The 12,182-nt window shown below is 36.3% G+C and overlaps 1 protein-coding gene across 1 annotated transcript; it reads right to left on the bottom strand.

The window, feature by feature from the left end:
* Nucleotides 1–322: 322 nt before the first annotated feature.
* Nucleotides 323–7,372, bottom strand: LOC112293776 (putative galacturonosyltransferase-like 3). The gene is made up of 13 exons (XM_024543602.3): nt 6,714–7,372; nt 5,931–6,403; nt 4,390–4,778; nt 3,804–4,044; nt 3,374–3,448; nt 3,165–3,281; nt 2,753–2,850; nt 2,440–2,518; nt 2,089–2,169; nt 1,834–1,902; nt 1,564–1,638; nt 1,317–1,378; nt 323–1,120 (listed from the first exon to the last, which is right to left on the bottom strand). Exons 2-13 carry the CDS (start codon nt 6,171–6,173, stop codon nt 985–987), a joined length of 1,665 nt encoding a protein of 554 aa, XP_024399370.1. The 5' UTR covers nt 6,174–6,403; nt 6,714–7,372; the 3' UTR covers nt 323–984.
* Between the last annotated feature and the right edge of the window lie 4,810 nt (nt 7,373–12,182).

Raw genomic sequence — 12,182 nt, 5'->3', positions numbered from 1 at the left:
ATCAAATTAAATAATAAAATAATTTAATTATAACATTAAATTAACTTATATACCAATTTTAGCTATGGCTAGTGTGGTAAAGTAAATCAACGTTCAATTTTAGTGATCTTATTCTATAGCACCATTTTTCACATTCCAAGAAATATAAATAAAAATTAACCAAAAAAAATGACTCAAATGTTAAAGCCCAATTGTTTTAGTATACACTCAATAGCCTATTTCTTAGTTATACATTGAATTCGTTTGTATTATTTCTTACAACATACTATCCACTGCACATAAATACATCATAGAGGACATCTCAAACACTTACAAGAAAATGTGTAGTGACAAACAATTTTATAATCTTGGTAAAGTTACATGATCAAGGGCTATGACCAGGAAAATTGAAAATATTGAAAATTTAAAAATAGTGACGCCTCTTGGAGCATACCAGAAAAGTGCCCTGTACAAGAGCACAAATTGATCTTGATATTTCTCTATGTTCCAATAACTGCGGATGACAACATTGTCAACAGAACCAACCTTCAGCAATGAAATTTCTGACAGATAAGCAGCTGTAACTGTCCAAATAGGGTATCACCATCCTGCTCCTTTACGAGGTTGGATGTGACAGAAAAGCGAACCATGACATCTCAATTAATCCAGTAACCCACATAATACAGACAAGAAACATTATTTCTCGTGAGGACGCAGAATGCAACACACCGATCTGTTTGGAAGGGCCAAAACACGGCAGCGACGTCATAGGAGTGATCATAATCCCATAACTGAAGAAGCAGGACAAGAGTTGATCCGAATCCTTGCTTTAGTCCCTTTCTTTTGAGACATGTTGCCTGTTGCGAACCAGTTCTCCTCATAAATACGAATTCAGCCTTCCACCTTTCAGCTCAAATCTGAATATTAGAGCGCAACTCTTTAACCACCAAACAATTATTTCCACAAATTCATACTATTCAGTCTGAATCCCAACTTTGGGTTTTATTAGCCAGAAGGCTCTAGGAGATCATATTGCGCCCAAATACTGTCAACTGGACATGGTTGATGTATATCTAGCCGCTGCCATGGCTTGCCACCTCCACTCCAGTGTAGCAAGCTTGCAGGTTCATTACGAGTGGGTCTGTTTCACAAAATTCAGGTTGTATCAAATCCTCAACTCCTGCCTTGGTTTTGCAAGTTAAAGCATCACGTGTATTTGATAGGAAGAACTTGTATACAAGATTTTCTCTAATTGTTTGAGACGGAAGTGAGATTGGTGCATGATTCTCGAGTGGCATAACAGCATAAAGAGGTGCATTAACTTGAAAATCATTTACCTACAGTCGCCTCTAAGAATGTCGCCTCCAAGGCCATGTTGGTTCCAGCGGCTGTCAATAGCCTGCAAATGCAAATAATCAGATCTTTTATTCAGATTCACATATGTAATAGTGGGTGCTTCATAAGGTAGCTCTTGATCACTCCAAAGGACGTAGTAATCAGCCATTGTTAAGTGTACAAAATACCTTGAAACAACTACTTTACAAGATATCTTTAAAACTACGATAGAACAAAGAAAATATTTACCTGAATGCTTCCAGCAAACGTGAGCAAAAGCGGGGGCAGAGAGCCAAGCTCGTAAATGTGCCGCTCCTTTTGCACCTGTTAATTAAAAGTGCCCGTCAGGCTTCCCAAATTCTCAAACCATGCATCTTCTTTCTAAAGCCCTAAGCACCCAAGAGCGACACCTTGACTTTTGTGGCAAGGGTACTTCAGCACCGGAAGATTCAGGTCTCTTACACAACACTATCAAACAGCCATTCATAGATCAAATGAGGACAAAGAGAAGGTCCAGACCTCCATCCAATATTCAAGAGTGGCTGTGCATGCTTCTTTCCGCCACCTGTCCAGATTGATTAGCATCACCTGCAACATTAGAAAGTGAGAAATCAGATTAGAGAGAATCGAGCAGATCACCATCGTAAGTTACAAAGCATGCTAGAAGCATTTCATCGCATGAAAATGTGAATTTTTTTAAGAAGACTGGCTTTTACATTAGGGTGTTACAGTCACAATCAGAAAACACAGGTAGCTTTGTTATGAGAAACGTACCCCTGAATTGAAGTAGCAAGGTTTCTTATTGGCGAAGATTGATGCAAGTGAAGAATTTCTCCAAAACCTTTCTGTGAAATACTGCTCTGCAGACGAGAAGTGTTAGATTTGCAAAAGTTACAAATTAGGAATAAAAAGGGCAGAGCTTTGCTACTTCTAAATCAAAGCCAACACCAAAATATCTTCAACTGACTGGCATACTAAAGAGCCACAATTTGCAAGGACTTTATTGGCTGGAACAAACTACAATGCCAGTAGAGAGAATTGGATGCTTGACTGAGATATAATGAGGTCGATCTCACACCCCGGAAAAGAACAAAAAATGAAATGTGTGAACTGTAAGATACATACAGAGTGAAAATTCGCATGGCAGTACTCTGGCGTGCCCACGGTGGAATTTCCCATGTTGATCATCCAAAGCTCCTCAATTCTGTACAGAAAAGATTATAAAATAGGGTTTTTCTAAATCAGTAATTAGATCAAGCGCTGCAAAATGCTCTATGTGCTATATGACATCAATCGTAAGTGGAATATCCCAAACAAGGCACTCAAGAAAAACTAATACAAAGTTTCAACATAAGCCTAAATCAGAGTACATGTTAGCCATACAGGATATTACGAGTTCCACCACCATGCAAGGCACTGAAAATGGTGGTTTATACACCTGTCTATGACAAGAACATCTGAGTCGAGGTAAATAATTCTTTTGACACATGGGTCAATCATGTGCGCCAAGTAAAACCTTGCATAATTGAGAGGTTCCTGAGTGATGGAGACATTGAATGAGTAGGTAAACCCAACCAGTTCACAATAAAAAAAAATACATCATACGTTTACAAAATGATGTGCTCTTGCGCATACTATTATCCGAGATCAGGCATGTCAAATAACTTAAATAAGATGAGTTTATTCAGGCAGGTAAAATATTGAAATAAGAAGATACTTTCCCCTGCAGAAATAGCCAATATCAGAGAGCAGCCTAGATCATTCATGACATCTCACGTATGAGATTACAAGTCGTCTGAGGCATGTCAGCATAGAACAGAAAAAAATGATAAAGCCTAAGGGATCAATACCTCTAATGCATGTCTCACAGCATATGAAATGCGTGATTTCACCAAGGACTCATCGAAAGGGTATGTTTGGAACTGCAAGAATGGAAGTGTCTCTGCAACCACCTTTTCCAGCTTCTCCTGTAAAACGATCAGTTCAGGGAGTTGAGATACGAATAACACAATTATTGGCAAAGAAACCTGACGAATGCAGGAAATCTGATATACTTTACCTTCCCATTCGTTGCCACAAAGTGGAACCGAATGTTGCCGGAACACTCTGCATGCCGTAATATGGAGTAGATAGCCTGTAAGCAAGAATGACGGCTCAGATATGCTGCTTAATTACGACGGTTTGTAACTATCTTCAAAAAGAACTTTATAGCTGCCCAATGTAAAATAGAATGTTCAAAATAATAGTGAAAGATTTTTAATTTTTTTAATTTTTTTAAATAACACTCATTATATACTCTAAATTGTTTGAGTTCTAAACAAGATTACAACAGAAAATGCCAGCGATGCACAGGCTGAAGACTGCAGAGTATAGACTTTCACTCGAAAGGTGCAATGTCTAGAAGTGCTGTTGAGTTAATTCCATAGCATAATGAACAAGTTAGCAGAGCTGACAAGAAAGCCATTGTATAGATGAGATAGAAACCATACCGCCATAGAACCACGCAAATAGTTGATATCCAGGGTCATTGCTATGTGTACTAAACGTTCGTTGCAAAAGCTCCCCTGCGCCTCATTGTCACAATTTGAATCAATGCACTGGCTTGCATCAGAACAGGTTCTGTTTGGAAGCGAGACAGCTTTTCTAAACCTTGGAAATTGAGACTTCTCCAATTGCTCAATTGTCGATGATGGCTTCGTAAAACGCTCCTGATTTTTGAGCTGCCTTTGCCTGTTGCGGTTTCACGCAATGGTTTTTAAAACACGAGCAATTACCGAGTAGATATGATAAATGATGTTCTACTTGATCGATTGAGACGGAAAGAGCCGCAATGAACAAGCACATCATGGTTGAGACAATCAAAACTGAACTTTGTGGACAAGACGTAGTGCAGGAGTTTTGAAATAGCTTCAGCTTCTCAGCCGCTGGAGGCTAAGAAAGACAAACTCGCTGCTGCCACCTAGAAGTGACGACAAACAATGCTTACAAATTGTTTGCCATAACCTCAAATTAACAAACAAAATCAACTGGAAAATACTAATAAGAAGCCAAATAGACTTCATGAAAGGGTCGTACCCTTGAGCCAGAGGAAGACCCTCGTTTGAATAAGAAACCAAGTCAGGCAGAAGACCTATGTTCGATCTGCTTGAGGACTTTGCAGCTCGCTGTACTGATGGATGCGGATGCTCCCCCACTGATTCAACCCCTAATAGCTGGCCAGTCGTGGATTCATACTCTGGAATTTTCACAGGCCTTGTTGATGCACTTTGATTACTTCTAAGAGACTTGGGATGAAACCTCTTAACATCAAAAAAATGTCCTAATTTGCTAGTAGTTATGCTCCATGACGTTGAGACTCTGGTTTTGAAAGGAATGCCAGTGTGGACTCTACGGTATGCTGGAAACTGTGGCTGCGTTTGGGAGGTGGTGTCGACTCCATTGAAATCTTGTGCTGCTATTGATACCTGCAGGACAGAACATCGGCTGTTAGAATGGAGTTAACATGAACGACATCACCAGATATAGCTAGCTTGCAAGCACACACTGGGACGGAATTATTATAGGGAAGGCGGAATGCACAGTTGGAGTAGTTAGAGAGTATCTACAAAGGTTGAAGTTCGTGAAAACTTTATCAGGTGTATCAGGCAACAGATAGGGAAGTGGTTGGTAATTCCTGCTTCTATACCTACTCGACTCATAGCGAGTTACCAGTGAGACCGCCCTGTAATGCCTGCTCCCTAGAGATGTAGAGAAATGACCAATGATCTAGTTTTAAACTGATAGCTGCCAATTGATTGGAAGACTATTGCAGGAGGTATATATAGCAACCCATGACTCGATACGCGTAGTAATGGAAATTTCTACAAACAGCGTGCAATCCTTCCTGAAAATTTACTGCCTAAATGGCACCATGATAATTGTGAGCTACAGTGTAGAAGTGTCCTTGCAACTGCTTTCAGTGCTGTAGATGTGTAACATTAGACAGAATTAGATTCGTCGATGGCTTTGAACTTAATGAGAATTCTCGCTAAGGAATCCCTATCGTTCAGTTCTAGCATTTAACATCACTATCGTTGTTAAAAGTCAGGACACATATTTCTGTAACGCTACCTTGTGCAGTATATCTAACAAAGAGTAGAGGAAGATATGAACAACACAACTAACCATCAACAACACACCAAACTGGCATAGACTAAGGGCCATAGTTTCAGTGACTTAAAACCCTGCAAGCTTCATAAACTACAAAGAGTAGGGTTGAAGCACCAGTAAGTCCCCGCTTTCTATGACAAACAAGCCTTGAACACAGAAGTATTCAGGGATGATTTGATCCGAGAGCAAATTAAAATTCTCGAAACTACAAGACACGCCTAACCAGGTGCACCATAAAATAGTAATAATGACCAACATGTTCACCGTTTCGATTCATCATCAGCCCGGCGTCAAAGACAGCGACACAGAGGCACAACTTTTAGTAACACGTAGTAAGGACAATGCAGAAGTTATTATAAAATGGATTGTAGAAATGAGAGCAGGTTATTCTGTACTAGAGATGAAACCAGCAGTGGAGAATAAAAACAATAGGATGGAAGAAGGTGTATAAAAAATTGTGGACTTGCCAGAAAAATGGTAACTACGATCGCTAGAGGAAGCGTCGTAAGCCACAATTGCGTCGAGTGGCTCTGACGATACTCCGCGACATCAGGAGCCGCAGGTTGGTCAACGAGCATGCAAGTCGGAGTGCGCAGCCCTAGTGAGCAGCGATGGAAGCCAGGCATGCAAGGCCAAATAGAGACAATCGCACCATTATGCAGGTTCTGCCATGGCGGCAGCAATCGCCACATTGTAGCGCTTGGTGCCATACCTATCTCCACGTTGATCAACACGCGCCGGGAACCTTCATCCCAATGTTATTGTGCCTGCGCTCGTGTACAACCTGGAATCATCTCTAGCTTCTGAGCATCAAAACACCTCACAAGAATGTCGTGCTCTTGATATTCTTCCTATCCTTTGTGCTCTCTATGAAAGCTTCCTTCGCTTCCAGATGATTAATCGTCAAATCCGACAAAAATTATTCGGCACTAATAAATATCTGCACAGAGAATTGCAAAAATGTCACTTCGACCCTTCAGGTGCATGGTAGACCCCCCTGGGAACGCTTCAAGCGAAAAGGAGAACTTCAGGCGTTCACGAAAGGAAGCTGTAACTTCGAGCAATGGATACCGGCCCGAGCTAGGGCTTCAAGCATGTGAGGCTACGGAATGAACTGTCCACTTAATCGGTGCAAAAACATACTACATACGCACTAACAATAGTAACGCAATAACATCAAACTGTGAAGAACGACGACCAATTATTGCAGTTATCAGCCACGCGTCACAAACGAAGATCGATCGACGCACCTCACAGGGAGGCCTGCATTCTGCAACACTGTCGCACAACTCGAATCGATCTCACAGAGGAAACATTGATACGCAACAGAGTCCCCTAATCAGTCTTCGAAGAGATGCAAATTATTGATTGCTAAGACAAGTACGCCAATAGGAGCGAAGGACACCAACTTAAATCAGCTCCATCCCAGGGCTGATTAGAATATGGCCAACCACCTATTCGGGACGTCAGCGCATCAGCAGATGTGTCGATTGTAGCCGCAATTCCATTCTCGAAAAGCCAAAATTGCAGAGAGAACTTTACAAACACAATATCCCTCTGGACCAATGACCTCCGAAACAGCGACCCGAACGTCCACAGCAGTCTCCAATGATTGCCCGGGTCAACCTTTATTGCACAGAGATCACATAATGCAGCATTTCCGCCCTGTCTGCAAATGACATCGAACCAGAACCACCGCCACCGGAGACGACCATCATTGTTCCACCCCGTCCAGGCCCCGCCCGCGAACAACTGCCTCTGTAGAAACCAACGGACTGGTCAAATGTGCGCCAGGAAACTGGGCGAGACAGTGTTCCACCATGCGCTTCTGACGTGCACCATGAACAGTGAGTCTTTCACTACAAGAGCTGGTGCGATCGACCAAGCCATGCCGCAGCTGCGATGCCTGGCACGGTGTGCGAGGGAAGAGCAGGGTGACACAGAAGAAGCCACAGCCACGGCACAAATCCGTCGTTCGTTCATTTCTTCGTTCGTCCAATCGATGGCTGCCGCGTTGAAAAAAGCTACCTGGACGCCAACGACTTGCCCTACCGTCGACGAAGAACGAACGATTCATTCTCTGTGTCCACCTGCGCCCCGTCGCCTTCGCCGGGGGAGGTAAAGCCTACAGCGGACAGCGTCACGACCGAATGGCCGTTCCACCGATAACGAGGACTCAATGTCTGGTAATCCCCAAAATCTATCTTCAATTCGTAGATTTCACAATCACTCATCGCACAGAATCTTCTCAACTACTCTATGAACGAGGTCATTATAACAAATCTGCACTAAATCTCAAAAAATGAAAAGTCCTTTATTTATTAATATTTACAGCTCGGTTTCCTATAATTGGTTTTCCAAGCTATAAGGAGGGTATGACTGTGGGCAATGATTTTCACGGGCAAAGCGTACCACACCTTCCAAAAACCTTCAGAGAAAAAAAAAAGGTCTTCCTGCTATTTAACAAGAAATATATTGGAAAATTTTGCATAATAATTAATTACAGCTAGTAGTGAGAACTGACATTAACATTATCTGATTTTTTTTTTTTTCCTGTCTGTGCGTACTGGTTAGTACAAAGTCGTATCTACATTATATTCATTTTTTATTTGAATATTTCCCACATAATGAAAATCGTGTGAAAAACTGGAAATTAACAAAACCGTGAGTCACTTTTTTATTCCTCAAAGGAATTGACCCCATACTCACTCGTGGGATTTTATAGATCAACGGAAAATAGTCGCGGATGTAAGCCAGGCTTTCATCCGCGATAACAGTTCTGGCCTCGTAGTTCAATTTCCTATATTTCGGATTGTTGGGAGGTACGCACTTCCATGAGGACGAATGTGGATGGATGGATGATTATTTTCTAATCCATTGTCATCCAAAGTCTTTCACTGAACTATATATTTCGATGATATTTCATAAAATAGTAATATAATGTTTTTCGTAATTTAATTACTCTAATTTTTCTCTATCTAAATAATTATCCACATGAATATATATACACACATGACAATATATTGAAATGCTATGGTTTTTATTGTAAAATATTCTTGCTGTCAAATTTTTTGTCCACCAAATTCACAAAACCAGAATACAGTCAATGATTATTTTATATATTCTATTTGTTAGAAACCAACTATCATCTATGATAATAATAATAATAATAATAATAAAACGAAAAATTGCAATTAAACTACTACCATCTTTCACACTCTTGAATATATTATTTTAATTTTTCTTCTGAGTATAAATATTTAAATTACTGTGGATTGTTATTATCATTTTTTTCAACACTTAAAATCACTTCGAAATCATTTTAATGATTAACCTGTAACACAGGGTACATTAAAATTAATTCACAAAAGCAATTTGAATGGTATTATTAATATTTGAAGTGATCCTGGATCCAAGTCATATTATTATTATTGGATGACTCGCAATGAGCCATTAACTGCAGCCAAAAAAGCTACACTAATTTACAAGTAAAAGTACTTGAAAAAAACAGTAAAAAGTCATAAACTTTAAACTATTTCTATGACCATTCTAACTTTTTTGCCATTTAAGCTTTTGACCTGTTGACTTTACCAAATCACCTAATCATCAATCATGCTCTATTTTTGCCTTTTAAGCTTTACGTATCATCAATCATACTTACTTGAATACAAAAATTTGTGTTCACCATGGTTGTTTTTGAAATGCATGGTTGTGTGGTCACAACAAGGAACGAAGAGGTCAATTATAGTTGACCATGCTTTTTCAAATGCAATTTGACCCATCATCAATTAATTTATTTCGAAAAAAATATAGATAAATAATAATAATAATAATAATAATATGAAACATGTTAGATTCCTTAGAAAATCAATGTCTCCAATCAAGCTATTTACCTTTTTGGGTACATTATTGTTGCTTGATGTCCTTTTTTATTGACCTCCTTTACATGATTTTGCAATTTTCTTCCAGTAAAATGCATGTATTTCTTTAATTAAAACAAAGAAATATTTTAAAAAACGAACGAGAAAGTAAACCTATTCCGAATGCTTGGAGTCTCTTCCGGGTCCTCACAAGAGGGCCCATATGTGCACGCAAGACCCCCACTAAGTCTTCGATCCCAGGTCTTCTTCCAAGTCCTTTCCCAGAGGGCCCGGCAGCGGACTGAAGACCTTCCAAGTCTCCAGTCGCTGGCCTTCTTCCCAGTCTTCCGAGGAGGACTTCGCTGGCGCCAATTATCTTGTTGGGCCATATTTTTTTACTACTCTTCAAATATTCATTTGATAATAATAAGATTATTATTATTATTATTATTGATTAATTTATTTATTTATTTATTTATTGCTTTTCGGTGAAGTGATTGCAAACAGATGAAATGCCACTTTACACTATCTATTACTGTACCTTACACAACACTAAATTATTATTTCAATTTCAATGAAACAATTGTACGAAATTATTGATCAGTTGAAAGATTATATTATTATTTTTTTTTTCTCTGTCTCTCTCTCTCTCAATATATATATATATATATATGCATACATGTTATTTGAATAGTAACCATGTTTTAATCAAATATCCAGAAGGACAAAGTTCGTAAACAATTTTTGGATTTGAACCCTTTCAGATTAAAAACAATAAAGCTGGGTGATATTTCACTTAGAACACCACCAATGAAAATTTACTGTTTTACATCTTGAAAATAAACTTAAACTACATCATTCAGTTTTGACACTTTTTGGTATTTTTATACATGTAAAAGTAATATCCCCTAAATACCTCAGTATTTTTTATTTTCGGTTTTCCATTTAACACTATTTGTTAATGAAACAATTGTTAAAAAAATTCTAATCAAAAAAGCTATCATTGTTAATTTTAAGTTTAACTTTACATATTAACATGAAAATGCATCATTAACATAACAATATTAATAAGCTGTTGTAACCACCAATTACATATATATATATATATATATATATATATATAGAATTAACAAGACATGTCTAGCATCTATATTTTTTTTTTGTAAAATGAAAGTGTAATAAACCAATTAAAAATTTGATATTTACAAAGGCCTAGAATAAAATTAGAAGGAATGAATTGGAAAAAAAAATGGCTGAACAAGAAACAGAGATTACAAAGTGTGCAACAGCATGGTTCTTTTCGGGTTTCTAAGATTTACATGAACGATTTTATTAGTAATTGAGGATATTATTATTCTAATTATATATATATATATATATATATATATTCTATCATTTATTATTGAAAAATTCTACCGAATTATTAAAAAAATATACTTTAAAAAACAATAACAATCATGTATTTTGGAAATTTTTAGTATAAAAAGAAGACATAGTTTATTTACTACATTATATATTATTTTAGAAAAAAAAGGTCTCTTAATTTTACTTTCATAGAATATTGTGGCAATATTAACATAGTTGTGAGCTTATAGAAAAGCTAAGCTTGTATGTGAGTGTGTTGATGCATAAATTGCTCAAAAAATAAAATAAAATAAAAACATTAAAAAAGAGGATATTAGTGTCTTGTCATCACTTTATTAAGGACAAGTGTAGAATGTTGAACAAAGTTTTAAAATCATGGTGGATAGTAAATAACAGAATTATAATAGGTTTATGAAACTACAAAATGCAAGCATATCTGATGTCATAGAAGTGTTAGTGTGAGGCCTTAGATATATGTAAAGTTTTAAGTATTCTGATGTATTGGATGATAAACAATAGGTTTGAGATGTTAACAAAATATGAAACTTTTCAAGTGCGTATTGTCTGTTGGGTTAATGACATTTATCAATTACAGAGATTTGTTGATAACATAAGCACAGGTTGTTTTTCATAGTATTAAAATATATGTATATTTGATGAATTAAATAATAAAAAAAACATGTATGGTAAAATTACAATAAATGATACAATTGTATTGGATACATTTTTAGATCTATTTATTTTTTTTGAAATAGTTTTTTTTAAATCAAGTATTTTATTATGCAACTTTGCATTAAGCTTAAAATATACTAGAACATATATAAATATATATATATATATATATATATATATATATATACTTTAAGTAGATTTTAAATTTTAACTAAGTCTTTAAGCATTTCCTTTTTATTCCTGATCATGTGTACTTTTTCTTTTGGTCTTACTCAAGCTTAGAAGTATTAATAAATTTTTTACATCCTTAAATTTTAACTAAGTTTGAGAAGTTACTTTGATTTTATATAATTAGAAGAAAACATAAAAATATCCAACATGTAAAATATGTAAATTTTTTAGAGGTAAATTACATTTACAATTTCAAATTTTGATTTACAACATAATTTTTTTAAATAAATGATTTGATAAAAATAAATAAAAAAGAACACAATCAACTAAAAATTAATTAATTTAGAAAAAAAAGAAATTAGAGAAACAGTTGCTAAGCACAAAGAAATTAAATAGACTTAAGAGAAAATTGGAATATGTAAGAGGTGCTAAGAAAGTCTTAGATTTTATTTTATTTTATTTTATTTTTAATATTTTTTAAAAAATATATTTTAATGTATTGTTTCTTAATTTAATTTTAAAATTTTAGATTTTTTTTAAATGTGATATCTATCTCTAAAATTATAACTAAATATTAAGAGTCTCTTCTTAAAAGTGCAAAATCAAATGTGTTTTTATTGTTTATCATGTTTTCCAAGAAAAAAATTACTT

This window comes from Physcomitrium patens, chromosome 2 (assembly GCF_059467195.1).
Source record: "Physcomitrium patens ecotype Gransden chromosome 2, ASM5946719v1, whole genome shotgun sequence".
NCBI lineage: Eukaryota > Viridiplantae > Streptophyta > Bryopsida > Funariales > Funariaceae > Physcomitrium > Physcomitrium patens.
Note: the sequence above shows the minus strand (reverse complement) of the source record. Positions and strands in the feature narration are given on the sequence as shown.

Bases quoted from the DNA above. Each gene is read 5' to 3' on its own strand.
- LOC112293776 (XM_024543602.3), bottom strand. From the start codon at position 6,173: ATGGCACCAAGCGCTACAATGTGGCGATTGCTGCCGCCATGGCAGAAC. The intron at 4,045-4,389 runs GTACGACCCTTT...AAACCGCAACAG, and splicing joins GGTCTTCCTCTGGCTCAAGG to GCAAAGGCAGCTCAAAAATC. The intron at 2,170-2,439 runs GTATGTATCTTA...TCTGCAGAGCAG, and splicing joins GCCATGCGAATTTTCACTCT to TATTTCACAGAAAGGTTTTG.